The sequence below is a fragment of the Larimichthys crocea genome, chromosome XXIV (assembly GCF_000972845.2).
Source record: "Larimichthys crocea isolate SSNF chromosome XXIV, L_crocea_2.0, whole genome shotgun sequence".
In the NCBI taxonomy this organism is placed as follows: domain Eukaryota; kingdom Metazoa; phylum Chordata; class Actinopteri; family Sciaenidae; genus Larimichthys; species Larimichthys crocea.
The window spans coordinates 11,657,887-11,685,774 of record NC_040034.1 but is presented as its reverse complement, the minus strand read 5'-3'; the positions used below and the strand labels follow the sequence as shown (position 1 = coordinate 11,685,774).

The 27,888-nt window shown below is 42.3% G+C and overlaps 1 protein-coding gene and 1 long non-coding RNA gene across 3 annotated transcripts in view; both read left to right on the top strand.

Moving 5' to 3' along the window:
- The window catches only part of kif26ab (kinesin family member 26Ab), a 63,114-nt gene extending 47,965 nt beyond the window's left edge, over positions 1 to 15,149 (top strand). For both annotated transcript variants that reach the window (XM_019276650.2, XM_019276651.2), the window contains 12 exons: positions 386 to 569; positions 3,251 to 3,463; positions 4,529 to 4,622; positions 5,228 to 5,490; positions 6,375 to 6,558; positions 7,314 to 7,473; positions 7,814 to 7,976; positions 8,822 to 12,077; positions 12,723 to 12,916; positions 13,788 to 13,811; positions 14,132 to 14,282; positions 14,379 to 15,149. In XM_019276650.2, the coding sequence (XP_019132195.2) occupies positions 386 to 569; positions 3,251 to 3,463; positions 4,529 to 4,622; positions 5,228 to 5,490; positions 6,375 to 6,558; positions 7,314 to 7,473; positions 7,814 to 7,976; positions 8,822 to 12,077; positions 12,723 to 12,916; positions 13,788 to 13,811; positions 14,132 to 14,282; positions 14,379 to 14,560 (5,068 nt within the window). In that variant the 3' untranslated portion in view covers positions 14,561 to 15,149. The remainder of the gene's footprint in view (positions 1 to 385; positions 570 to 3,250; positions 3,464 to 4,528; positions 4,623 to 5,227; positions 5,491 to 6,374; positions 6,559 to 7,313; positions 7,474 to 7,813; positions 7,977 to 8,821; positions 12,078 to 12,722; positions 12,917 to 13,787; positions 13,812 to 14,131; positions 14,283 to 14,378) is intronic.
- Positions 15,150 to 17,090: 1,941 nt separating this feature from the next.
- On the top strand, positions 17,091 to 17,511 carry LOC113744587 (uncharacterized). The gene is made up of 2 exons (XR_003461670.1): positions 17,091 to 17,296; positions 17,416 to 17,511. It is a non-coding gene; the product is annotated as an uncharacterized LOC113744587 (long non-coding RNA).
- Positions 17,512 to 27,888: the final 10,377 nt, after the last annotated feature.

The following is a 27,888-nucleotide window of genomic DNA, read 5'->3' as shown; positions in this document are numbered from 1 at the left end:
TGTTGCAAAAAAACAAGGTAGGTGGGTGGAGGACTGAAGCATTATGCTTCTTGGAGGGGAGTGCGAGTTCTAGCTGGAGGAAAAGCAGCTTTAGAGTGGTAAATGGTCGAGAATGGTGGTCCAGTGTAGCTCTCCTGCTGACCTTTTTTTCTTTGGGAAACTAAATGGAGTTTGTTGACCTTTACTTTACAGTGGGATTTCTCGAGCCTTTGTAGCACAACCATAAAACATCTCAGGCAAATCAATAAGCTCTTGGTTTGTACTACACTGGAAGAAAACATCACCTGAGCAAAGAATGGTTTGCGTATGCATGAACTTTATGGAATGGTGGTTTTCTAAGTTTAGCTTCAACCTTTTCAATGTTTTTTTTTTTTTCCCTTTCCAGGGCAGCTCAGAAGCTGAACCTCTCCTCCAAGCGGAAGAAGCACCAGCCCTCACTGCTCCACCCACAGGAGCCCTCCATCTACCCCACCAACTTCAGTGGCATCCTGCAGGTCTCGCCGCCTCCTGCCCCGCCATGCCTGCTCCGAGCTGTGTCCAAAGTGAAAGAGAACCCAGGGATGGGAAAGGTGAGAACAGACCAGTACACACAACAGATTAAAGTACAGAAAATGTACAACAGATACACACAGGCTGTGCTCATGCCTGCCCCCATAACCCCTACACTACACACCTCTACACAACCACACACACAACCATACACATATGCACAGACCCCTATTTGAAGGGGAGAATGCAGAGTGGAGACACTGTGGTCCACGAGCAGCGTGCCGTCTGGTCCAGTCCATGCAGATGTACTCAGATAAGCCTCCTGGAATGTCATGAATTCATATAGTTTGTGAGCGCAGCATTCCTCGCTCTCAATACAGAAAGACAGCAAAAACTATAATTCACAAATGTGCGGTCACGTTAACAGCAGGATGTCTAATTCCATTTTAGGTGCAGTGAGTGATGATGAAAGTCAGGCTGGCAGCAATAGGACGGTCATTAAACAAAGCTGTATAAACACGTCGCTCTTCCTTTGTGGTTTATTGGGTATTGTTTGTTCGAGCTGGCGTCCTGTATTTATAAAGCAGGAGAAGAAGTCCCCTAACAAGATTAGATCCCACCTGGATAGGAAGTTCTTGATACTGTTGCCAGGTATCCAAACGGTTAAGATATTTCTGTTCATTGTAAATCTCCCATTGACATGCGGAGTTCATGAAAAAAACTGTTATTAACAAGCCTCCTCAAGCACACGCCCGAGGTGTATTGTACATCTGTGCAGCTGAAAAGCGGCTGGTTTTAAAGGGGGAATCAAGATTTATGATATTCTTTCAAGCCTATCAGGCCAGATTTTCAGGTTTTCTCATTGTAACTCAAACACATGAATGTGCCTTATCTCTTTCTTTATCCCTGTCTCTCATTCACTTGTGGAATCACAGTTGCAATAACATTTTCAGTAGCCTACATGGTTTTGACATTGCCTACGTCTGTTTCACATTAATTCAACTTAAGACTTGAATGTCTTGTTTCCATCAACTGTATGTGGGTCACATCACCATTTCTACTTTTGACCTAGACATAGCACTTTCAGGCATAGACAGTTGAGTGGATGGAGGAATGCCAAGCCACACTAATGGATTTTGTGGGGGATCAAGGGACAGAGAAACAGAGGCCATTAGCACGGAGTCTGAGGTGTGAAAATACTGTAGCCAATCCTACCCTGTATGTATGTAGCCTCCAGTATCTGATCTCTGCCAACATAAATAAAACTGAGACATTAACTTGTCCGGTAGACTCTGTCTGGTAGACATGTGGAAGCCCAGTTTAAATGTCATAGCAAATGTAATTTACTCAACATATGCACATGTCAGTCACGATAACAGCCCCCTGTGGAGTATAAAGAGAGTTTGCACTTGCCCTCTGGAATCCAAGATGAATTCACTCACTGAAAGAAAGGGATTTCCAGTGACATTGTTTCAGAGGGCTGGAGTCTGGATCTGTAGCAATATTTATATACTAGTGAGGGGAAGAATGGGCTTTTTGTGTAGCCATGAAGAGGGTGGAGAGTCCCAGGCTAAGTGAAATGCTCTCCTCTCAAAAAGGGGAAGGGAGTCAGCTATATATTAAGGTTTTTATTTCAATGCCTGAGAGGCATCATAGGTACTTTTTCAAGAAGCTTTGAAATGGCTCAGGATTGAGTTTCCTAACACATATAGTGTACGATATAGACACTGTTCAGTTGATATAATGCTAGGTGTAACACTAAACACTCGGGGAGTTGACAGGGACTGTTATACATATCCCAAGAGCCGTTTATGTCTCCTGTCAGTCACAGATATATTTCCACAGTGCCTTTGGAGATATAGTTGAGGTGTATTTCTGACCATCAGATTGTAAGGCAATATACAGGAGAGTTGTCAGAATTTCTAAAGAAGGTGATTGTGAATGGGGGTGTCATATAGCTTGACATGCACAAGTACGACCACACCCACACAAATCACACGCACAGGAAATGGTGAAATTTCTTTGCTATTGTTTGTGAGAGGTGACATTATACACAACTGCTAGAATGACTTCACTCCTGTAACCACCTCAATAATGCCAGACATGAACGGGCTTGTCAGAGCAGTTCTAAATCAACACCTTTTGATATAAGCTGTCATCCTATTTAGCGCACGACGCAGGCATGATGGACTGTACCGAGACCTGTGACATGTGTTAAGACTGTAAGCCCACTTTATGAATGTCACAAGAGCACAGAATGCGATGGAGCGGTTTTTCAAGTTTCTTAATGTGGAGTTGCCTTTTTCCAGGCGGCAGAGGGGAGGCGGAGGAGACGGAGGAAGAGCGAGTAGGTGGGATAAGAAGCGAGGGGGGGGGGCCATATGTTTCTGCTCTCCCATGTTGGAGTGCTACTGCTGGTCCAGAAAAACAACCCCGCTACAGGGATAATCCCTCCCAGCAGGGCGCTTCACACATTAATTTCCACCATTTTCTGCTCCGACTTTCAATACGCACCTTGCTGCCTTTCATTGACACCATTAGGCAATGTGTTGACCCATCGGGTTCGCCAGTCAATGCCAGACTTAGTGTTTCCATGGCAACCCTCAATGTCCATCAATGTCCTCTGTTAGTGCACTGTAGGTAAAATATGTTATATGTTTTCCTGCTTTCTGCTGAATCCGTCTGAAAATGTTTTCTCCTTTTATAATCCTCTTCCTTGTTTTTTTTTCTCTTTGCTGGTCTATCTCACTCTGTGGTATAGGTGAAAGTGATGATGCGTATATGTCCATCTCTGGAGGCTGCAGACTCTTCAGAGTCTCAGTCCTTCTTGAAAGTGGACAGCAGGAAGAAGCAGCTGACCCTCTACGATCCCGCGTCCAGCCCACACTCCAGTGCAGGACACAGGAGATCTGCCACTGTGGCCGTCCCAAAGATATTCGCCTTCGATGCTGTTTTTACCCAGGAGGCCTCACAAGTAAGGGCCAGTAGGACATATGTACTATATGTGTGTTTGTGTGTATGTGTGGTTATTTTTTTTATGGTGTCGTGTGGGAATTCAGCCTTTCAAGGGCAAAGGGATGTCTTTATGCTGGCAGGGTGTGGCCAGGGGCTTAGAGAAAAAAATGTCGTCTTGGGTCAGAGGGCATTCTTACCAGTGTGGGCCGAACAGCTGGGGCTTTTAAGCCTTCTGGGGAATGATTTGAATCCACTCCAGCTATATCTAACCTCTCCTTTCATAGGACAGCTATATCTAACCTCAGACCTCTGCAGCCCACAGCAGGCATACCCTCTGAGATCAAAGGCAAAGGTCATGTACATGTTTACTATGTGGTGACTTGGGAGCAGACCGGTTTTGCTTTCTCCACAGCTTAAAACAAACACTATATTCTTTTAATGGAATGATTGTATCTATGTCAGTCACTGTAAGATTTCCTAAAAATCAGAGGTCAAGTATTTTATGCATTTCCCCATGGCGCAGTAAACTCTAAATAGCCTCGAGAGCAGAAGAGATTGTCATCAGTGGTTTAGGATGGTGTTTCTGTCGTGGTGAGAGTCTCAGATCCTCTATCATACCACCTACTTGGAACAAGTATTTTCCTAAGTAAGCTGCTACCTAAATGTTGCTTCTGCAGAACTGAGGCCAAGCTGCTAGATTGTGCCGCTGGGACAGCACTGCTGGTGGCTAACAGTTACAGCAAGCTGTTCTGCTGTTAGAGGCCTTGTTTGCAGTGTGATGTATGGGAAGGGGCCTCTGCTGCAGAAGCCTTGCCCCAGAGGACCCATGCTGAAACAGATTGCAAAACTAAACCACACATTTCAGCACACACAAACACACATGAACGCACATACTCCTGAGTGATAAAAAATACTTGAAACCATTGATGTGAATTGGTGTAACCAATGGTAAATAACTGTTTACACAATATCATTTTGGATTCATTGTTCTCAGTATACCTGTTTCACAGTTTTTTTTTCTTAGATGTGTGTGCCAGATTGGAAATTGACTGTGAAGGGGCTGTCTCTGTGTGTTTTTCCATAGGCTGAGGTGTGCTCAGGGACAGTAGCTGAGGTCATCCAGTCTGTGGTGAACGGTGCAGACGGCTGCATCTTCTGCTTCGGCCAAGTCAAGCTCGGTAAGCTCCTCCACTGGCAAGAGATTAGACAAGATCCTTTGTTAGCCAAAGAAATCTCTCATTGCTCTTTGTTAGCTACACTTGATGTCCACAATTGGCTTAGCGGTGCACTGGGGTGAATCAAGGAATGGGAGATTGGAGGAAAGGAATGGGTAGTGAGTCTGGGGTGGGAGCACTGGGTAAAGTGCTGCATCCAAGCTTCAGGGCTCAGACTGTAATTAAAATCTTAGTAATTGGCCTGGCCAGTACTCTTAGGCTGAAGGGCTTGCTCTGCTCATGCTACTGTTTCCACTACCTATAATTCTCAACAGAATTACTGCTTCTGCAATGGGTCTGTGGATTACTGTTTTTTTTATTTGGCATGTACTGGATATTACCTCCACAGCCCCGCATCAACCATTATTAATTTTCTTTCATCAGCGGTTGTTAAACACAATAACCCTCAGAAAATATCCAATCTATACGGTCTAGTCCTTTGTCAACTCCCTGCCCATTCCAGACAGCTTAATGAAAGAAGTGATTTTATTTTGAACATATAGTGAATGCACACACAAGGCAATATTTCCATTTTCATCCCCCTCTCTCTCTCTTTCACACAACCCCAGGCAAGACATACACCATGATTGGCAAAGACAGTACCACACAGAGCCTAGGCATTGTGCCCTGTGCCATTTCCTGGCTCTTCAAGCTCATCAATGAGCGCAAGGAAAAGACGGGCACGCGCTTCTCTGTCCGAGTGTCTGCTGTGGAAATTTTTGGTAAAGATGAGGAGCTGAAGGACTTGCTGTCCGAGGTGTCAACAGGCAGCCTGCAGGAAGGCCAGTCCCCAGGCATCCATCTGAGGGAAGATCCTATCTGTGGCACTCAGGTGAGAAGTATTCCACTTCTCCACTCTTTCTTTGTTCACAGATCCTTTCATTCTCTCTGTGGGTTATACAGTATTAGTCTGTCTGAGTATTGATTTCTTTCTGTCTATGATCTACCTCTTCCTCCTCCAAAGATGTTTGACTTTTTTTTTTGTGAGTCCATGTGTGTGTATGTGTGTTTTTATCTCCCAGGACTTCCTAGTCAGCCTCGCTCTATCCTACCCGCCTCTGAAATCCTGGCTTTATATTTCTACCAAACCCATCTGTGGTATTGATGGCTTTCTTCTTACCTTTGTATTGACTCTCCTGTCAGCATCCATCAGCATCTATTACCTGTGTGTTAGTGCTAGCCTCCTACAGCACAAAAGAAGTGTTATGGGGGGATGGTGGAGAGACTGTAGGTTTGAAGGCACTCACAGGTGTTGCTGTCAGATGTTGTTTTTTGGGGATCTGTATGGACTCTGACTTCAAAGGGTGTGCAGCTCTGTGAAGCTCCTTCTTGCTCTTCCTCTCAGCAGCCACACGTGGGCTCTCTTTATGATACCCCCCGCCTTCTCTATCTCTCTTCTACCTCCTCCTTTCACCTCCTCTTTCTCTGTATCTCACCACCACCATCATCACATCCAGGATGAAGGAAGTGCCAATGCCTCCTGTTCCACCATTACGTCTCCTAATCCTCCTCCCTCTGTGTGCATATCTGCTGTTTTAATTGCCCCCGAGACCCAATCTAATGGGTAAAAATGTGTGCCGGGGTCCAATTAACTGGCTCCTGTCTCTTTCTCTTTCCTCTCTTCCCTGGTATCCTTTTCACATCTGTCCTCTTTCTCAAGCCCTATGCGGTCTCCTTTGCTCACCCATAACCTCTTGTCTTCACCTCCCCCTGCAGCTCCAGAATCAGAGTGAGCTACGTGCCCCGACAGCTGAGAAAGCCGCTTTCTTCCTGGATGCAGCCATCGCTGCACGCAGCACCAGCAGACCCAGTGCAGATGAGGAAGACCGACGCAACTCCCACATGCTGTTCACACTGCACATTTACCAGTACCGCATGGAGAAGAGCGGCAAAGGAGGAAGTTAGTACCGTTAGATCACTACATCTACAAGTCTGTAGCAGTGTTCCAACAAGTTCCCACCTCACATTTACATAATAAACTAATGACGACTAATGGTCTTTAGTCAATCTCACAGCACTTTTATACATAGTCTTGCATATGTATAAAACTATAGTATAATTTCTTTAAACGTTAACTTTTCTGGTTATGGCTTTTCAAAGGTGACCTACCTTTCACAGTGAGTAATAATGGGACTAATAATGCACTATAAGAACGAATGGAACATCAGACAAGGCTCTTCTTATTTGCGATGATATTGGATGAATTTGTTTGTAGCCAAAAGTGAATGATTTGAGGCCTTACTGGCCTCAGTTTATTGTTTTTCTGCTGCTGTTGCAATTATGTCCATACAACAATGTGTAGCCTGTGATTTTTACGATGACAGCCAATTCCCTTTCGCTGTATTTTAAATCACCAGAAGGGGAATTATGTGTTTCTGATTGTCGGTTCTTTCACTTTGAATGTGTTAGACCAACGCAGCCTCCTAGTTACAATGATTTACACATCTGGTGGGTGTTTACCAGTCTGGCTGCAATTTGAATCACTTCAGTGTGGGAAACTTACTCATAAATAAATCAGACAGCTCTGACAGTTACTGGTCTAGTCTTGGCTGAGCTTCGTCACTTCTCGTCGTCACGACTATGTGTGAGGAACTGACTTCAGAGAGGGAGTGTCTTCGCTGTGCTCACCTGGTTCTTCTTCTGTCGTTGGCTCAGTGTCAGGTGGACGGAGCAGGCTGCACCTCATCGACTTGGGAAGCTGTGAAAAGGTCCTGAGTAAAAGCAGAGACGGAGGAGGAGGCTTATGTCTTTCTCTAAATGCACTGGGAAATGTCATCATGGCGTTGGCAAATGGAGCAAAACACGTACCATACAGGTAAGAGAACCACCGTTAGTTTTTCACTTTTACTGTGTTTTGGTTGTATCTATAAGTAATTGCTTAAGACAAGCTGTTGCATGCGTCGTCAGTATTGCAGGTTTGCTGTATGACTGTTTATTTAGTTTGTTTAGTTAGCCTCGTAATATCTTTCACTGGTGTCGCACAAGATTAAATTATAGTTACTCAGGTATGAAAAGACTAATGGCTCGTCATTTGAGAATATTTTCAGCTCAGAGATTTTAAAATGGCTCCTCCTGGAATCTTGTCAGGCAACTTTATTGTCATCTTGAAATAGTACTGTTCGCTTTGCTAATAACAATGTAAATCTGCCCTGTAGGGATAGCAAACTGACAATGCTGTTGAGGGAGTCCCTTGGCAACATCAACTGCAGAACCACCATGATCGCCCACATCTCTGATTCTCCCGCCAACTATGCTGACTCACTCACCACTATCCAGCTGGCATCCCGTATCCACCGTATGAGGAAGAAGAAATCTAAGGTGCACTGATAAACTGATTAGCACTAATAAATCTGGTTACACATATGCAGTGATAAACTGCTAAACAAGTACTGTAATGTATGAAAATCCAGTGACAGCAGTAACGGTACAGTTTTACAAGGCATTTAGCAAGTTAAATTATAATAGTTAAAATCATATTTCTGCATTTAATTAATGTGCTCCATTTAATTCTCATTGTTTATAAATGATAAATGTCTGAGAATTTGTTATTTAACACCATATTTAAGTATTTTTATGATAACTGTTACATTTACAATGTGCATGTGAAACTGATTACATTCGTCATATTTCAAACCATGACTAAAGTTCTTAAATGTTTCTTCCTCCTGTAATTTTGGAGCTATTAAGAAAATGAATGTGTGAATGCTTCAGCAAATTAAAGATTATTAGTGTAGTAACTCAGAGCTAGTTTTTCTCGTCTCCTTAACACATAATCATGTAATCAATACCACTGCCCAAGCAAGTGTGTAATGCTCCATGGATTAGGGAAATATGCTCCACATAATTAGGAGGAATGACAGCATGTATTTATTTGGTATTGGTTGCAGGAATGATTATAATGCAGTCCACATATAGCAATTTGTATTATTGACAATAATTTCTGTCTCTATCGACGTGCCCTTTTAACCTTTAGATAAATATCGACTGATAATTTCATAGGAATTTATATATAAATTATAAGGAGCAAAATTATTTTGTAAAACGACAAAATTGTTACATTAATATTGTAAGAAGATAGAATCACATTTTTGTCATCACTTAAGGAGATTATTTTTTTAAACACGAAAGACTAACTTCGCTTCTGCTTTAACTGTGCTTTGCAGTATGCATCCAGTTCATCTGGAGGGGAAAGTTCCTGTGAGGAAGGGAGGATCCGCCGGCCACCCCACCTCAGGCCCTTCCACCCTCGGACAGTAGCCCTGGACCCAGACCTGCCCTCAATGCTTAGTGACCCAGACTACTCCTCCAGTAGTGAACAGTCATGTGATACTGTCATTTACGTGGGCCCTGGGGGTACTGCGATCTCAGACAGGGAGCTTAGTGACAATGAAGGCCCACCTGCCTTTGTTCCAATCATCCCCTCCCTGAACAGGAAGAAGCCTGCAAAAGAGGGCCCTCTGGACAGAGACCAGTTCTTTAAATGCAACACATTTGCTGAGCTGCAGGAGAGACTAGAGTGTATAGATGGCAGTGAAGAACCCACTGCCTTTGTTGGGGAGGGCAAGAGAAGCCAGGGTAGCCCCAAGGCTGAGAAATCTAAGGAGAGCCAAGGCTCTGTTTCACCAAAGACTGTAGCAAATGTTTCTTTCACCCAAGAGAGCATCTCACCTAAACAGTCTCCTAAATCTGTTGCCACACCCCTGTCCTGCAGTCCCAACACTAAATCGAAACTGGACAGTGCCAAGACGCAATGCATACCTGCAACGCCATCAGACAGTGTTCAAAATGTATGCAGAACTAGTGCTGACGGTGAGAAAGCCTTGGTTTCAGAAAGCAGAGTTAGCATTAACAAACCTAATTCTGAGCCTGTGGTGAGGGAGAAGGTCTACTTCAACAAGAAAGCTTTGCCGAAACCAGCCCCGCCTCCTTCACAACAGAGAGACTCCAGCAAGGAAAATACAGACAACGAGGAAAGGTCCAGCACCAGAATGCCTCCTGTAGGAATGAGCCACCAAGCGGTGAAAAGGAGAGATCCTTACACTTCCCCCTTGCTTAGAGCTCCAGTGGAGGTGTGCCAGGTGCGTTCTACCTTGAGGGAAAGATGTCTGGATCGGGACATCCTTAGAGCCACTGTCACCCTTCAGCAGCCTGTAGAACTGAATGGAGAAGATGAGCTGGTGTTCACTGTGGTGGAGGAGCTGTCCATAGGCAGTATTGTAGATAAGGGTCGGCCATCCAGCATTATCAGTTTTAACAGTGACTGCTCCCTTCAGGCCCTGGCCTCTGGTTCCCGACCTGTCAGCATCATAAGCAGCATCAATGATGAATTTGATGCCTACACATCAGCCGTGGGAGGATCAGAGGTGAACATTGCAGTGGTCACACCCGTCCAGGAGGGAGCAATGGAGTGTGTAGATAGCAGGGGTTCATCTATTAGCTCTTGGCTGAGTGAGGTTAGTGTTTGCACCTTGGAGAGTGAAGGGGCTCACTCTACGGACGTCTTCCTTCCACAGGCCAAACAAATGGGACCAGAAGCCACCTTTTACTTCGATTCCCTAGATATGTTCCACTGTGTATCCTCTCCCAGAGATGCCAAGAACTCCTTAAATGACAGTGGATTTAGTTTTTCTGAACTAGACAGTGACAGTGGTGCCTCAAGCAAACTATCTTTGACAAAGTGCCCCCCATCTCCGGAATCAGCCAAAGGCTCCCTCAGATTCACATCTAAAATAACTAAAGCTCACTCGCTTAGCTCCTCCCAACTTCCACAAGGCCCCTCCATAGTTCACTCCAGTCTTCCCAGGAAGATTAAACCTACCTCATCCATCTCTCATAGTAGCAGCAGTAGCAGCAGCAGCAGTCGAGAGCCACCAAGGCAAGAGGCTAAGCAGGAGGATCCTTGGCAGCGCAGTGACAACCACTCAGAACCTCAGTTTTCTGACTCTAGCAGCACCAGCAAATTTCTCAGAAATCCCCCCAGTGGCATCCCTTCCAGCAAAACATCCAACAACAGCAACAGTGTACCTCGCCCACCAAAGGTGCAGGGGTCTACCTCATCCCAGAGGGTGGTCGATGGCTGTGAGAAGCCAGCCAGTAAGAATCCACCCAGCAAAATGCCTCAGCTGAGACGAGGTGCCACCACACTGGGAACAGTGCCCGTCATTCATTCCTCCACTGACTACAAGGGAGCCCAAGATATTATTGCATCTACCACAAGCCTTAAATTCTCCTCTCTGGGGAAAAACAACAAGGCTAACTCACAGAAAGCAAGCAACCTCCCTAAACCTGGTTGTACCTCACCTCCGCCACCTCCGGTGAGGAAGTCCAGTCTTGACCATAAGACTAAGACCCTGCTGCCCCAAAGTGCCTTAAAGTCAGCATATGGGGAGGCAGGAAGGGCCTCTGGAGCAAGGGCAGCTGTATCAGAGGATGAGCTTGAGGTACGTCACAGAGTAGACTCTACAAGTTTGAAAACATCCAGCCTCAACACAGCCAAAGTTACTTCGAGCCTGAAGGCCAGAGGCCCTAGAGGAGAGGCTGGGCAGCATTACGGCAGTCAAATGTCCCTGGAAAGGTGTGAAAGCCTGTCCTTATCAGGTTCCAGAGCTGCGCTTAGTAGGGAGAACAGTGGAGCAAGTCTGGGGAGCAACAGTGGCAAATCCAGCAAGTCCATTCCAAGATTTGGTATTCCTAATTCATCCAGCTCTCCTATAGCTACGTGCCCATCATCCCCAAGTGGAGGAACGCTTAACAAACCTGGTCAGGTAAAAGCTTCTGCAAATCCCAGAGCATTAGGGGCAGTCAATGGTAGTAAAGCACGCTCATTGTCAGCCAACAACTCCAAGGGCCTAAGCTCCTCCACCAAATCTTTGGCCACTCCCGTGACCAGAAATACCAATGCCAACCTCCCTCCATCAGGACGGACATCAGCTCCTCGAACAACTGCTGCTACCAGCAGCAAGCCTGGGAGAGGCACTATTATGGGCACAAAGCAGGCCATGAGGGCTGCCAACAGCCGTGTGAGCGAACTGGCAACAGGCAATATATCAGGCAAACACATGAGAGGTTCAGGAGATTCAGACAGCGGGAATGACAGCGGGGTGAACGTGAGTGATGACAAATCTCCCATAGCCATGCTGCCCTCTCCATACAGCAAAATTACAGCACCCAGACGGCCTCAACGCTACAGCAGTGGGCATGGCAGTGACAACAGTAGTGTGTTGAGTGGGGAGCTGCCTCCAGCTATGGGCCGCACAGCTCTGTTCTACCACAGTGGTGGCAGTAGCGGATATGAAAGCATGATCCGTGACAGTGAAGCCACAGGCAGCGCTTCCTCTGCCCACGACTCTATGAGCGAGAGCGGCATGTCATCTTCAGGCAGAACAAGGAGCTCCAAGTATCCCAAAAAGAGAGCAAATGGTGAGAAACTAATTTTGGTTTTGGGGTTTTAAACACACCACTGTACATATAGGCAATATTCACAAATATTATGAATATATCATACTGCTAATAACAGCAATGTGAGATCAGAGCGGAGCTTGGCTGTGAACCTATGCACATTGAAATAAGTTAATAAATGAATGCTCTCTCTTAGGAAATTAGCCATATAGTGGTTCTATCTTTCTGAATCCATTCTTATTACATTCACAAATTGATATTTCATCTCCTTGAATCAGCAGCATACATTATTCATACATATATGGGAAAATACTAATGAATGTTTCAAACAAGATGACTTTATACAATGTAATCAAAAAAGATGAATTGAACATAAGCCGCAGTGACCTGGTTCAGGTTTTTGTCACCTTGTATATATAACCATTTGAATTCATGTGCATTAAGGCAACCTAAAATGTATTCAGGCTGCGTATATACAAAATAGTAAGTCATGAAACTCTTATAAATATGCAATCACCACAACTCGGCTGGCCTCTGTAAAGCCTTGCATCACTTTACATCCCAGAGTGAGACTCATACATATTTACTCATAGATCCCTGCAAATACCACTATTGTATGTCACCAAAGTAACCGGTGCTTGTCTGACCATATGCATGGCTTTGTAGGCTTCCAGAGAAGACGGCTTATCCCGGCACCCCTACCAGACACTTCTTCCCTGGGGAAGAAAGCGAGCACAGCAGGCCAGTGGGTGGACTTGCCTCCTATGTCAGGACCGTTGAAGGAGCCTTTTGAGATCAAGGTGTATGAGATCGATGATGTGGAACGACTCCAGAGGCGGCGTCAGGAGGAAACCACAGAGGTGAGCAGAGGGTCATTCCCGACTTGTTCTACATAGTGGTTTATCTTGCTGAACTTGCTTGGAGATAACGTAATGTCTGGGTCAAGGTCTTGTGAATCCCACTCACTAAGTCTCAGCGATATTTTGCATGTGCGACACTGATGCCATGAGTGCTTAAGATGTGCCACATTGATTTGCGCTGTGGGAATGTCTTAGATCACATCTTCCCAGTTTCTTTTTAAAGACCAAGACAGGAATAATATGTCTCAGGCGTCTGACCTTCAGTCAGCTCAGTGGCAAATCCTGGAGTTTAAATGTCTGTATCCAGATTCCCAGAGCTTGGTATTTTGGCAGCGATCCTCTGGAATGTCAAGAGTTCAGGAGGCAATTACTGACGAGGGTTAATTGGTTTGGATATGAGTGATGATGACTTGGCTTACTGCTGACGAGAGTGTGTGTGTCGGAGAGGGGGAAAACAAAGATGGTATGAGAAGATTGGTCAGGGAATGTGTGATGACTGTGACCAACACAAGCCCAAATCAGCTCCTTGCTAGCACTCATCACTGACTGCCTGATCACTTTTTATAGCTGAGTCCTCTTCTGTGGATCATTAACTGCTCCCACAAGTTCAGCACAGGCATACAGGGATTTGTAAAGAGAACATATTAAATCAGTTAGATGGCGGTTTGATTTACTTTCAATTAGGAAGATATGATCTCTCAGCAGTCTGAATGACAAAATTGCTTTCCTATGACTTTAACTCACTACTGCAAAATTAATGTTAGTGTATATTAGTACACTGTTCACATACTGTTAATCTATTCTATTAAAATAATATTCTGTCTTGTTTTACATACTAACTTGATCTTTCTGTTTCCCCTCATTTCTTCAGCAACCATTCCAGGATGTTGACAAGGTGAGCTAATCTTTCATGATGACTGAGGTTTAATTATTAGCAACACGGGCTGTTTTACATTAGTTACATAATCATAATTCAGCCTGTATTTTTTTAGATCACAAAATCTGAACAACTACTACTCTTTAATAAGTAATACGTGGGCCATAGGTTTCCCAATTTTACCTTTAAAAATTACTTTTACCGGTAGTTTTCCTTCTTTATACTGTGCCAGTGACTCACTTAATTTTAGCTGATGGTGTACTTTTAGCTACTTCGGTCATCTGAGCTGTTGAAGCATGGTCAGCATGTAATTAATCACCTCTCCCTTTTTCTCTTAGGGCCTACAGTATTTTAACAGTAAACTGAAGATGCTGGAGAGAAGGCAACAGCAAGTGAGGGAGCTGAGGGCAAAGCATGAAGTGTTGTTGGAAGAGCTAGAAGACACCAAGGTGCGACTAATGATGGACCCCAGCAAGTGGATAGGAGAGTGTAAGTAAATGTTCTTTTAATGCAAGTTAATGTCATTTTAAAAGATACTTGCTGACAAAACCATTTACCCAAACATTAATTTCCCTTTTCCAACAGTTGAGGTGGACCCGAATTTGGATAAAGAATCTCCGGAGTACCTAGAGGCCTTGGCACAAGCCACAGAGGAGCTGGAGTTCTGTGTCAATCTATGCAAGTCCCGTGTCATGATGGTGACCTGCTTTGACATCAGCATGCCGACACCTGGTGCTCAAGAGGGACTGCGTGAAATTGAAGTCTGAGGACAAAAGAAAGTCGAGGTAGAGAAATGAGGAAGTGAGAAAACAAAGGATGATGAAATGTAGCCGTCAGTATATAGATATCACTGGAATGAAGAACAACAAATGACAGAGATGAGATGAGAGTGGATCTTTGCATGAAAACCGAGGAAATCTTAACAACCTTGCTACAGTGCCTCGTTGTCCAGGACATGTTTTAATGGCAGAGAAAAGAAACGTGAGCACAAATGCTGTTGCTTAAATGGCAAGGCAGTGGCCATCACTTACTCAAGAGTCAATGAACAACACCTGGAAGTGCCTTTTTTACTGTTTTGTTTTGAGTCATTATTTTTCATATGGTGCAGGTATCTTAAGCATACCTGAGGAAACCCTGAACATATTGCTTTTAAGAAAAATATTTTATATTGCATTGTATAGTGTATTTATATGATTATGTGGTGTGTACAAATATCCTTTAAAGGGAAAAAAATAAAGAAGAAAAAAGAAAAAAGCAATAAGCTAATGTTATTGCGCTCCCAGACTTTGCCTTTTCACTTGTTTCAAACCTCAGTCAGCATTTTATCCATGTTTATTCAGCCTCTTGCGCCTTATGTTATCTCTCTGGTTCTGTAGTTTTCTAGATTTTCAAACTGGACTATGTTATCTCATCAAGGACTGCATTTGCTGTTGTCACTCATCGCCTGCCAGCTGGCCTGTTAAGCAAGCAGGGTTGAGTGAATGTTTCTCCCTCCAGTTGCCTTGATCAAAATGGGTCTCAGTGGATGCACTAAGGTAGAGCAGCAGTTATGTTGGTTTGGGGGGACAGAGATGTTGTTTATGTTTATCTCGCTGAAAATGAGAGATTAAGCCAAAACATATCAATCAGAGGACCACTGTGATGGATAGTGAGTGATTATTCTCTCTGGTGCCTCAGTACAGTATGTGGTCATGCAACCCTGAGAGACTTAACCCTTTCTACACACTAGCCTATGAGGATAGCATGATGAATGGTTACATTGAGAGCAGTGCATATCAGTGAGCCCAGTTCCTCTGCAAATGGCCTTGGACTGGGTGCTGTTTATACACTGTAAAACAAAGAGGCACAGATGAGATAGCACCAGTCTACTGGCCTCAATACAACTTCAAGCGCTACCAAGCCTCAGCTCTATGCATTCCAGTACATTAACTGCAACTACTGTAAGAACCTCAATACTTAAGGGCAGCAACATAGTCTGGCCTCTTTTGTCCCCTGATCTTTCTTTTTTTTTTTTTAAATAGGCAAATTAGCAAAGTTTATCCAGTGTTACAAACAAAGACTCAAGAATTGTTAGCTTCCCGTGAAATGATGCAGTGAATAAAGGCAAATGATCTCGTGACATTGTTTAGGAAAATCAATCATGATATCAGCTCTTTGTAGCTGCCAGAATGTGCTTGTTATGAATCAAACGGCTGACACAGAGAGAACAAAGATGATTGGTGAAAATGATTGTTATGAAAAACAAACTGGCTTTGTTGTATTTTGGTATGTTTGATTTCTATATCTATGACAAATACGACTTTGTTTTCTTTCTTTTACAAAGATGTACTCTCTCAGGCCCTCTCTGAAGATGCTGCATGAGATTTTTTAATCATTTTTAAGAATGATTTCTACTCCATTTTTACCATTCTAATTTTTTACAATAACTTCAGTTTTCACTAATGTGGGGTTAGGCTCATAAATTAAATAACTATTACCAAACCAAGACCTTTTTCCAAGAAATTATTATATGTGAGGTCATATTTCATATCAAAACTCATATTTTCGAATATCTTTGTTTTTGTATAGGATTTTCAAACCCTGTGTATAAATGTATGATATGGCAGCTTGTGTTTTACTTTTACAGTACCTGTGAATAAAATGTTTCTTCTTACTGATGATTCAGAGTTGAATGTTTTTTTCTCAATTCACATATTTTATATTTATGGGATTATTTGTCAACACCCATTTGCAAAGAATAAAATGCACCTATAGTTTTCAACATCAGGTAGCCAAGAGAGAACCTTCATAATAAAAGTTTAAATCTGAGGCAACTGGACTTGGTTGTAGATTCCAGTCTAGTTGCTCTAGATTTAACCTTTCTGAAGAAAGATGACCTGAATAAGTGAGAACCTTCACAGACCACACAAAATCTCAAGACTACATCAAGGAGACACTGATTTTTTTGGGAAAATACAACTGTCATACACAACAAGTAGCTACTACCTGAGATACATAGGAGATGAAATATTGTTTAACAGTTTCTGACATACTGACAAGGTGTAGCTTGCTTACTTGCTTACTGTGCACTTGCACAGGCTTTATTTTCAGTCTCTACAATTTGTATGCATTAGTTTAAAACACAATATGGTTATAATGTTGTAGGCATTAGATAGAAAGTCCAAGATTTTAAATGAATTTCGTTGCACAAAATAAGATGTGCAAACCTCAACTGCATTTTTTTTTAAAACTCTGATTCTGAATTAACTTATCAATTGACGTAACTAAATTAACATGCCTGTAGACCCTGTAGTCACGTGAAGTCTGGAGGACTACATTGACCACTTGTTCTGATGCTGCGTTCTAGAAAACTCGGAAATCTAACTCCTAATAGATAAAGTACAATGAAGCACCGTGCAAAGTCAAGAGTTACGACTTGTGAACTATAGGAAAATCTATCTACCCCGACTTCGTGAAGAAGCAGTTGTCTGACGTCAAACACACACCTGCCCTGTACGTCTCAGGTAGGGTGTAGGTTGCGTTGGCTGTAGTATTTGTATTAGGCTAGTGAATGCTCTATTTAGATATTTTTTCCCAAGTTTAAAAGTAAGTAGAATAAAATTCGTTCGTTTATATATGCAAGGCTGCGCTGCTGAGAGTTCAAATGAATTACACGTGGAAATTCCCCACCGACTTTTGACTGGAACACGGCATGAGTTGGCAGGCTACCAAAAATAATAAAAAATCTGCGGGGCTGGAAACAACTACAGGTAAGTGTAAATATGATTCTCTAAAATTTGGTGTAACTAACGACAGCTTACACTTTTATCATTTGTATTAGTATGTGTAGTTTGGAGACCTGGTGCCTAGTTAGCATAGTTCTGTCCAGCTTTAACCTTAGCTGAGGTCTAATCAGACATATTGATTGAAAACACCTGCTGCTGCCTGCATACATTGAAAGCATTATTTTCCTCGAGGAGGAAATGCACAGTGGGTGCAATACTTGGATATGTTGGTTACACTCCACCACCGTTACACTACAAAAAATATACCACTACTGTTGGTTTATGAAGCCACCATGATATCATTGTATTTCTTGGCTTAAAGATGCATTTAAGCCATTATGCTACAGGGAGTACAACTGGTCCCAATATGCATGATGCATGTTGAGATTAAAGCGACATTGTGTAACTTTTCTACCATAAGATAACAGATTTTAAATAATGTAGGCCTGTTTCTGCATTATGTATTGTTGTCCTCCGGTTATGATCACCTGCGAGAAGTACATAACACTTTATGGCATTAAGTCACCACCAACTTCTCTGATTTTGATAAAATTTTATGGAGAAAATGTTTTCTGCTTTCGCTCTCTGTCTCCCTGAGTTTCCTGATAGACAGTAAAGTAAGCTGCTGTGAACTATAACTTCTGTTAGCTAATGATAACTCATTATTTCAGTGTTTGTACCACAGGCGTTTTGAACCACCTGAAAGAGGAGGTTTTCAGGCCCAGGGCACAGTGGAATGTTGACAGGGAGCAGAGCTGGTGTCGTGCCAGAACAGGGGTTGGCCAAGCGGGTAATGTAACCAGACTCAGCAGCCTCTATGGACATAATGACAGAGGCGAAAAGGCCGAAGGTGCCTTCTACTTTGACAGAAGAAGCTGAGAAAAGAAAATAAGAGAGTTGGATGGAGCTGAGCTTCTTTATGTAAATAGTAATATAAAAAGGAATCGTATTATAAGAAATACTTGTCCATATTTAGGCCCCGGGAGTGATAAATCGCAAAAATACAGACTTCTACACAGTGTTGATTTGAAGATGGTCTTTGTTTTAAAAGTATGTATCTCATAAACTCCTAGCAAATTTAGATTTTGTGGATGACTGAATACTCCATACAGTTGTCTCTGCTAACTTAAATCAACAGAAGGAAAAACTGTATACAGGAAATTCGATAAAAAGAGAAGGCGCAGATCCAGAGTGATTAATTACTCCCTGTATCAGGAGGGCCTTCTGCTCAGTGTGTTACACGAGGTCCTGTTGAGTATTATACTGTAGATGTGTGAATTTGTTCAGCTAGAAATTGAGCCCCACTGAGCAATAACATCTTGCCTCCTCCCCGTTAATTCTGTTTTGATCAAAAGCATAAGAGGTTAATTTGGCCGACTGGAAAGACCAGCTGGTCACTGTGATTCAGATCAAATTCTTTGGGTGGTTTTTGCTCTCCGGCTTAGTGGTTTTTGGCACTCTTAGATACCTTTTGTGAACACAATCCCAGACAGATTTCACCTTACGGAAGAATCAAATATGCCTCTACACGTGTGTCTGACAAATAAAATGTAGGAAATTGTATCCTGTTAATTAGTATTCAGTTAATCTTTGGCTTGTCGTGATTTGGCAGACAGTAAAAAGCCTTCTGACAAATCACTGAAGAGCCTGTCAGCTCAGACTGTACCTCCGTGCTATTAGGAAGTCGGTGTCTGAGTGGAAACAGTTGGCCGGGGCTGCTGCAGACGTCTGATGGCTGCTGAGTCTGTACTGAGCACAGTCAACCCTCGTGTATCCCAGCTCACTTTGCCTCAGGGCTCTCATCATTAGCAGGGAGTTGGGTGTTGTATGAGAAAAGAAATGAGTTCACTGAAAAGTCAGGAGTACCCCCCCCACCTCTCTCTCTCTCTCTTGTTCACCTCAACCCAGCATTGACCCTGTGTTCCCGTGTTGTAACTCTTCTCACTCCTCTCTCTGCTGTGTAAGTTTTTATCCTAAATCAATCCCCAGCTACTCCAGTTCATAGTCAGTTTAATTTATTTTCCTTTCTTCACTTCTTACATCTTTATTTCCATTATTGTCTGTTCAAAACGGTCAGAGCATTTGTTCTTTTTGCCCTTTAGACACTCAAAAGATATTTAAATCCTACAAATGCTAATCGAAACCTTTAAAAGAAAATTATCCTTCGATTTCTTTTAAATTCCTTTGGCATTTTCATTCATCATTTTAGATGACCCCATAGCTTCAGATATATTAAAGAAAAAACATCTTTTTCCCTCTCTGCCCCCCCTCCGCCCCTGTTAGACTGCCTGCATCTGCCCTGGGCATTGTTAGCGGCAGTAGTTGCTCAGTTTTGGATTTACAGCTTTGCAGTCCCACAGATTGGTCTGTCTAAACCAAGCTCGCTCTTTGAAGAAGTCCCATAAACCTGACCAAATGCCGCCACTTATTCTCAGTAATTAAAACAAGCTGGCATGAAGAAAAGTCCTTAAATTATCAGAGGCTAGGCAAGATGTAAGCCCCACACACAGTCTCTCTGCCTGTGTGTTTCAGGGGGATCGTAACCATTGACATCTCCATTCTCAAAACAGATTGCATGTGTGTTTTGCTCCAAGACAGAAACCTTTAAGAGATGTAGTCCTGAAGGCTTTCTCCCCCACATGTACTGTAAATTCAGGTTGGGTGGCCATACAAGTCCAACAACATGCCACTGAGCTGAGATAACTCTGCAGGCAGTAAATCAAACCAACACAATCCATAATGTGAAAGTGATTTAATTAGCCTCTTAGAGACAACTTGAAATGATCTATCAGTGAAGATTGAACCTTGTTTACTGTGTGTCACATAGCAAGCATCAGGGGGAAAAGAGGCGAGGGAAGCTTTGCTATTATAAGTTGTAATGACGTCGATGATATAGTGCTAATAATATACCATACTGGTTCAAACGGTAATGTGAATCATCTCCCTTGTTATTATCATCACCGAACACCCCGAGTATTCATCCAGCCTCTCTGGTTTTGGAGAGTAATGAAGAGCAGGATGTGCGTCATGAGTTCAACTGGCCTGTTGTGTGTTGACCTGCAAGCTGGCAAGGTAATGAGTGTTTAGGTGATGAAGATGCACACAGCCAGTGTCTGATTCTGCCTGTCAGTGAGCTGGCAGTGTCATCCTATTATGTAGTCTGAATGTGTTTGGTGGAGGAATGAGTCACACTCGAGGTGGACGTTTTATGTTTTTGCCGAGACGAAGCGTTACATTTTTAATGCCTCATGTAATTTTCTCCATCAAATCACAGGACTTGATCAGAGGTGACTACAGTATATTTTGAAATGCTAGTTATTCATGCAACAGCCAGTGGTTTATCATTTTTGGTCAGTGCATGATGCACCGACCTTGTCAAAGAATGAGGAGGAGAACTATTTTCTCCACCATATGCACTGACCTTATTGTATCTGTGGTCTGTTAGTTGAGATTGCTTGTAGATAACCACTGATTTACATAAAGGCTTTGTTTAGAAACACTGTTTTAAAATGCTTTTAGAATACTGATGTGTGGAGTTAATGAGCAATGAATATTCATGATTTTTTAACAAAAAGGTTTTACACAATTGAGCAGAGGAAAAGACAGTGTAAAGTCCTTGATTATATCAATTGTTGGGTAGGTTGCAGTACACTAAAGTCAGGTTAATGACTTGGTGCAGGTCTTTGTTGTTGTTGTTGTTTTTTTTTAAGCTCTTTTAAAGATCTACAAATTGCACTCAGGAGATCACTGCCCATAAAATTTTTCATTATTCCCGAAGAAGAAGCAAAATAATTCTAGAAAAAGTGCTCATTGAGATTTTGCTGTTAATTGCACAGTGAAAATGAAGCCATTCCATCAGGTAGCGTTCTCTTAACAGATGGGCAGGCGTGATGAAAAAGACCTTTTTAATTAGCCTGTCTGAAGACGTTTCTTCATAACCGACAGCCCCCTCTACGTTTAAGTTTCAGTGGCCACCAGGCAAGCTCTTAGCTGGCTCACAGCAGCAGCCATCTGGTGGACAGCAGCACCGAGGCTACCGGGTGGCTCCTCACTCCGCTGAGCCTACATGTAGCCCAAGGACATAAGGAAAAGGCTTGTGTTGACAAGTCTTTACTCTGTTTAATCTCGTACCTTTGTGCTCTGTGTGGGGATCAGGGGTCAAACCAACAAACTACATCCCAAGATGTGTAATGTTGTAGGAGTAGGACAGACAAAACGTGATGGTGATGGTTGTCAGTGTGGTAAAGGCTAAATGCACTTAACTTTCTTGACATGTGTTAAGTATGTTGCATATCTTACTCACTGCAGTCATTCATATTTAAATGTGATCTTACCTGAAAGATGGAGATTTATAATTAAAATTTTAAAGTATATCCCCTCTTCAGACTTTTTCTAATTGGTTCTCCAGTGACTCTTTATCAGTAACACCTCATACATCATGTAATTTTTATAGCATATAGTTATAGAAAGATTGCGACCCTAGGATTGCATTTTTAAAGACTGCGTGAGAGATACTTTCATCAGAAGACTGCAGGACACATTTTAAAGCATCTTCTTTCTGCTAGGATGATTTCATATTCAGTTCTCTATGATTGACAAGCCATTTTACATCCTGTCCCTTTTGGTGGGTAGATAAGTACATGTTTAAATTGTATGAGCATTACACTTTCCATCTTTTCCCAAATGAACTGTGACTTATGAAATGCAAAGGCTAATATGGTTTCAAGTTGCTGTTATGCTACTGATAAGACAAATTGGATTTCCTCATTGGAAAGCAGAATTGTGTGTGTTTCTTCTTCTTTTTATTGGAATGAATCATATTGTGTATCTTGGCATTTGATTTTTCAGGGCTTTGATTGCTTTCTCAGAAACTGCATTGAACCAAACTATCTGCTTCTCTCCTTGAGGAATCCTTCAAAAGTAGTATCTTAGCACAATCCATTCTTGATTTGTTTGCTTACTTGGAATTTGCAACATCAAATTTTAGCATTGTGTGCAGAGGATGTGTACAGCTCTAACTGTTCTTGTATCCGTGTGATAACATGAAATAGTTTCATCAGATAGAAATTACAACTTTAAAGAAAGAAACTGATTCAGTATCTACATTTTAAAAAGAATGCATGATGTTCATCAAACCGTATCTTACACTTAATCACACACCAGGTGAACTTAATTGCATATCGTGCAAATGGAAATGTTCTCTCCTTTTCAAACAGAGAAGTGCAAGTCGTTGCAGTATAATGAGCAATTTTGCAGTAGTCCAGCCCACTTATTTTTGTATTTTTCTCACTGTTTACCTTATTGTGATACCATTTATATTGCATTCATGTTTTCTCCATGACTGGAAAAATATAATCAAACTGTCATAGTCCAGCCTCTGGGTTAATCCACCAATCAGACAAAGCCTTGTTCTATCATCATGCTTTCGTCCGCCCCTCACTCACACCTTTTGATTATGTGTGCTGTTTTCATTTACACATGTAGATGATGATGATTATAGCTGTGAGGCATTCCTTCTCCCTTTTTCCCTTCCTTAAGCATTTCCATTGCAGCAGCGAGGGGCCCCCTCATTGTCAACACTGAGATACAGTGCATTGTCTCATCAGACAGTTTCAGAAGCAGCACAGTGGTGACAGCCCAAACACTGTCTTTGTATCCCCTCTCTGTCTCCCAGATTAGAGCTTGATTGGTGCAGGTTGTTGACAGGAGGCTGTCAGTAGTTGTGATGTCTGAAGTGGAATATGTGCAAGTGAAGAGGTTAATTACACAACATTTAAAACCCTTCTTTGCCTCACCATTCATACTGTAGCCAATCACATCCAGGACGCTCGCTAATCAAAAGTGGGCTGGCAGCTCTGAGCCGTGGCAACAGTTGCCGTGATGGCGGCTCGTCTGGCGGGGAGCACACGTCCTGCTGTTTGCTTATTTGAGTTGGTTGGCAGGCTTGTACAATTTCCCCTCTCTTTTACTGCTATTCATTCATCGCCAAATGAAGGTGGAGAATAAATGTGTTCTATGAATTACTGATGGACTAGATCATTCTCACTTGTTTTTGCTTTGTGCTTCATTAAAGCTAGTAATCATATTAAAATTAAAAACATTTGTCTGTTATTCAAGTAAAGTAAATAGTATTTAGATTATTTTTTATTCTAAAGTCTTAGAGATAGCAGGTATATTTTTATGCTCTTCAAATATTTTATTCATTTATATACATATTCAAAAGATTCTGCTCTTTTATAGTTTATACCTAAATCAGTCAATTCTGATTTTAGTGTCAGCCTCTTGACTGGTATTTGCTTCTTTGCTGCTGCATTAGACAAAGTAGAAACAGGTGAAGCACAGAGGTTCAGTTTCAGATTAAGTGACAAACTTTGAAGTTGGCCACAGTGACATATGGCATTCTCGACTGGCCCCCCTCATGTGCTAACATGAAGACCGTCGTCCACAGCTCCAAATGTATGGCCACCACCGGTCGCTCCATGTCAACAACGTCGTCACTCTGCCGCCTGAACTCCCAACTTCGGCTTTCATCTAGTTCACTTTAGAGTATGACTTCTTTGACCTGTCAGAGACACACACATCCACTCTCGTCACACCTTGTAGTACCTCTCACCACTGCGGTAATGAGCAGGACTGCTGAAATTTTCTGCAGGCTTCTGGACAAGAGTAACAGAGATTATGAGCCAACGAAGAGGAAACTTGAATCTGTGCCGTTATAGAGGTCCATATGTTATCCTTCTGAAGTGGCATACTGAAATCTTGTTCTGAAGTGATGAATAACCTATTACGCATATGTGTCTCTGCATATCAAAAGATTCATGGATGACTTTTATTCTACAGGAGGATTCTACTAATTATTTTCTTTTATGATTTTATTTCTCTGTGGAGCCCCATATGGAAGCCCGTACAGTTATGCAGATTCCCAAAGGTATTAAAATCACAGAGACTAGTAACCATCCTCCTTTTTTTATGATTGGTATCGTAGAATGTATAATTCTGTTTGGTTATACAGCGAGAATCATTTTTACAACAAAAATGCATGTTTTTCATTGTGTAGCGTAGTACAAGAAAGTCATTTGACTTTGGTTCTCGTTGTTAAAGTAATGAAACTGAACGGAATCCCCTCAGAGGATAAAAACAAAACATAATGTCCTTGACAACGCTCAGCCTCTTTCTTTTCCAAACGAAACAACAAGACATTGTTCAAAATAACAGCAGTGAGATTATTTCTGGTGCCGATTTCCCCAAGGTAATGTTCATTGTGTTTTAGTATATGTTGTTCCATAGCAACTGAGATGAAATGGTTATTGATTTGCTCAGGAGCAAATTAGACCTCACCCTGGAGCATCCATGCAATTCACTCTGCACTGCCTCCATTGCGCAATGAACAACCTTCAACAGATATTTCTTCCTCCTCTTTAATTACCACTGGTTACCTGAATGGCATGGCACACAGAGAGAGCTGCCCTCGTAATTAGCTGTCAGCTGTTTTAAGGCACAGCTCATTGATTAGGTCATGATCGCTAATAGGACGTGAAATCCTGCTGCCTTCTCTATTGATATAGACAAGAATGAATGAAGGTTTTAAATCGGCGCCTCACCTCAGCGCTAAGTACCTGAAAAGACAAATGCGTAATAACAGTGTTTTACAATCACGTTGGATCATTTTTAGTATACGCCCTTTTTTAGCACTTTAGCATTTTAGCATAGTTTATCTGAATTATAATCACTAACTATATACAGTGATGTCAGTTATTCTAACAAAGCAATTAAATTACGTAAAATTGGGCAACCCATGAATCTATGAGAGATGTGCTTACTGTGTTGATTTTGAATATGTAATTATACACTAATCCCCGTTTGGCCAATCTGTTGCCATGAGATGCAGTCGGTTGACGTCCTCCCAGTTGACTGACAGAAGCCTGTCAGGTTTGATGCAGTGTTACATCCTTTAAACTAGCTTAATATATTGGAGCGATGATCAAAGATCAAAATATAGGGAACCATAGATTTTGCCAACCGTTACAATCTGTAAACTGTAAGCTAGTAGCCACTATGTGAGGTTAAAGTTTGGCAGTTGCACATTAAATATCCAGATCTCTACATGTTGTTTCTTTGTTCATTCGTAATCATTGATCTTCTCTCTGGGAATGTGACTGTAGTCTGGATGAACAGGTGGGCCCATGCCTACAGGCATGTGAACTCAAGGCCTCAGCAGCTCTACCATCCAGACTTTGTGCTCAGGAGACTTTTGGCGGACGTGTGGCAGTCCCTCCTCCTCCTTCCATCTCCACAGCTCCCCTAACACAGTTGTTCATGAATATGGATGGCAGGCAAGGCTCCCTGGCATCATTAACGTGCCACAAGCCCATATAAATCACATCACCATAAAACCTCCAAATGCTCTGACGAAGAATGTAACACGATAACAACCGGCAGAAGTCAAGAAGACAAACAATTCTTGAGAGGAGAAACACTGGGTTCTTGGTTAGTTGCTTGTTCGGCGATTTGATTGGGTCCTATATTACTCTGCAGTTGTGGAGTAGTGTTAACAGCCTCAAACATCTCATGTGACAAGACTGGATGCAGTTACATGCACACACAGTTTATCTTGGCTGAGACGTTGACAGGCACTCATGCACAGCTGCAATAGACTACGAAGACTCTCCTTTCTCAGCATGGGGAGGAAAAGCTCTGACATCTTTTCACTGTGAAAAATGAGCGCACATATTAAACTCTCAGTACCACTTTTGTTAAACTACTGCACTTCATGGATTGTAGGATTCACCCTGACATGTTTGAGAATGATGGTTAGAGTCTAGACAACTAAGTCCAGACTTTTTTGGGAGACAGTTTTGGGAACTAAAAATATAGAAACTAGCTACTATGTAACCTGAGTAGATTTTGAACCATATTCTGAGCATTTGTGTGTATTAGTTCTAACTCTTCTGACAATCTATTTTTAAATGAAAAAGTCCTTTTATCTCCCTCTCTGTCGAAAAAAAAAAAAAAAAAGTAAATTGCCTATTGTAAAAGCAAAATATATGTAAATGCCACAATCAGCAGCTGGACTCTACACTGAGGGCATTTTGACAATCTGTTGGCAGCCAGCCTCATCCTCTCTCGTCCCTTCTAACAAAGCCATACACAGCCATGAAACGTACACAAATGCTCGATGTGTATCGTTGCCCGTTAAAAGACCTTCTAACCATCTGTAGTGTTCTTGAATGGAAACCTTTATGACTTTGGTTTGTGGTACACGTGAACATGCCATGTGTGTCCTTAGGCCACGATCATACCAACAATAGCACTGCGTCAAAAACAACACAGGTTCATTCTCTTTCAAAGAGACCACTGCATTGATGAAGCAAAGGGCTCTAGCAGAAACACACACAGTTGGAACCCTGGGCCGCTGCAGCAAGGACTAAGCCTTTGTACATGGGGTGGATACTCTACCAACTGAGCTAACCGAAGCCCATTGAGGCAAATAGATAAAAACAATTAAAAACTAGATAAAAACAATTTACTTGACCTGACTTTTGTTTATCTCAGAAGCAATGGCTTGTAACATCCAACCATACGTTGCACAGTGTTCTGCCATCTGATAAGCCTTTGAACTGGACATCTTGGTTTATATTGTGGCAAGACACTAACATCTATGCATCCTCCTGGGTTTTTCCACACAGTGCTGTTGTTGGTCTAAACACAACCTTAGGTTAAGATATCATTGTGCATAGATATGTATTTTTGCTTGGATTATTAATTGCTCTGGACTTTGGTTTCCTTATCTCAAGCATGGCTAATGTTCTATGGTGCATTTAGCAAAATGGAACTAAATCATGTAATTTTAGTGGACGTTTTAACAGCTGCATAATGCTGCATAATTTTTTACACTCCATTTGCAAGCCTTGTTCACAAAATGAACAGACAGTTCTATAAAAGCATTATGTCTCTTTGACCAAAATCGCACACAACAATATGTTGCACAGATCCTTTATGTGCTGGAATTTTTTGAGGGGTGACTGACTGTAGGGGGACTAATTCTCTGCACCACAAAAGAGAACACAGTAGTGCCTGTTATTTTTTCCATGACAGTGCACCCCTGCAAACATCAAACAGTCCCACAGAACCAAAAAAAAGGAGGTGCTTTGAGTTTTTGCTTGTGTTTGATGAGTGAGTCTTCCCCCCCAAATCCACACATGAATATGGAGTAGCAGGGCCTCGGTGAAGCAGGCTGGCATCTCCCCTCTTTAGAGTAACTTCAGACGAGTTTCCTTGTGGGGGGTCTGGAGTGGATTCTGGGGGGCACCACAATGCCAGCTTTCTTCATA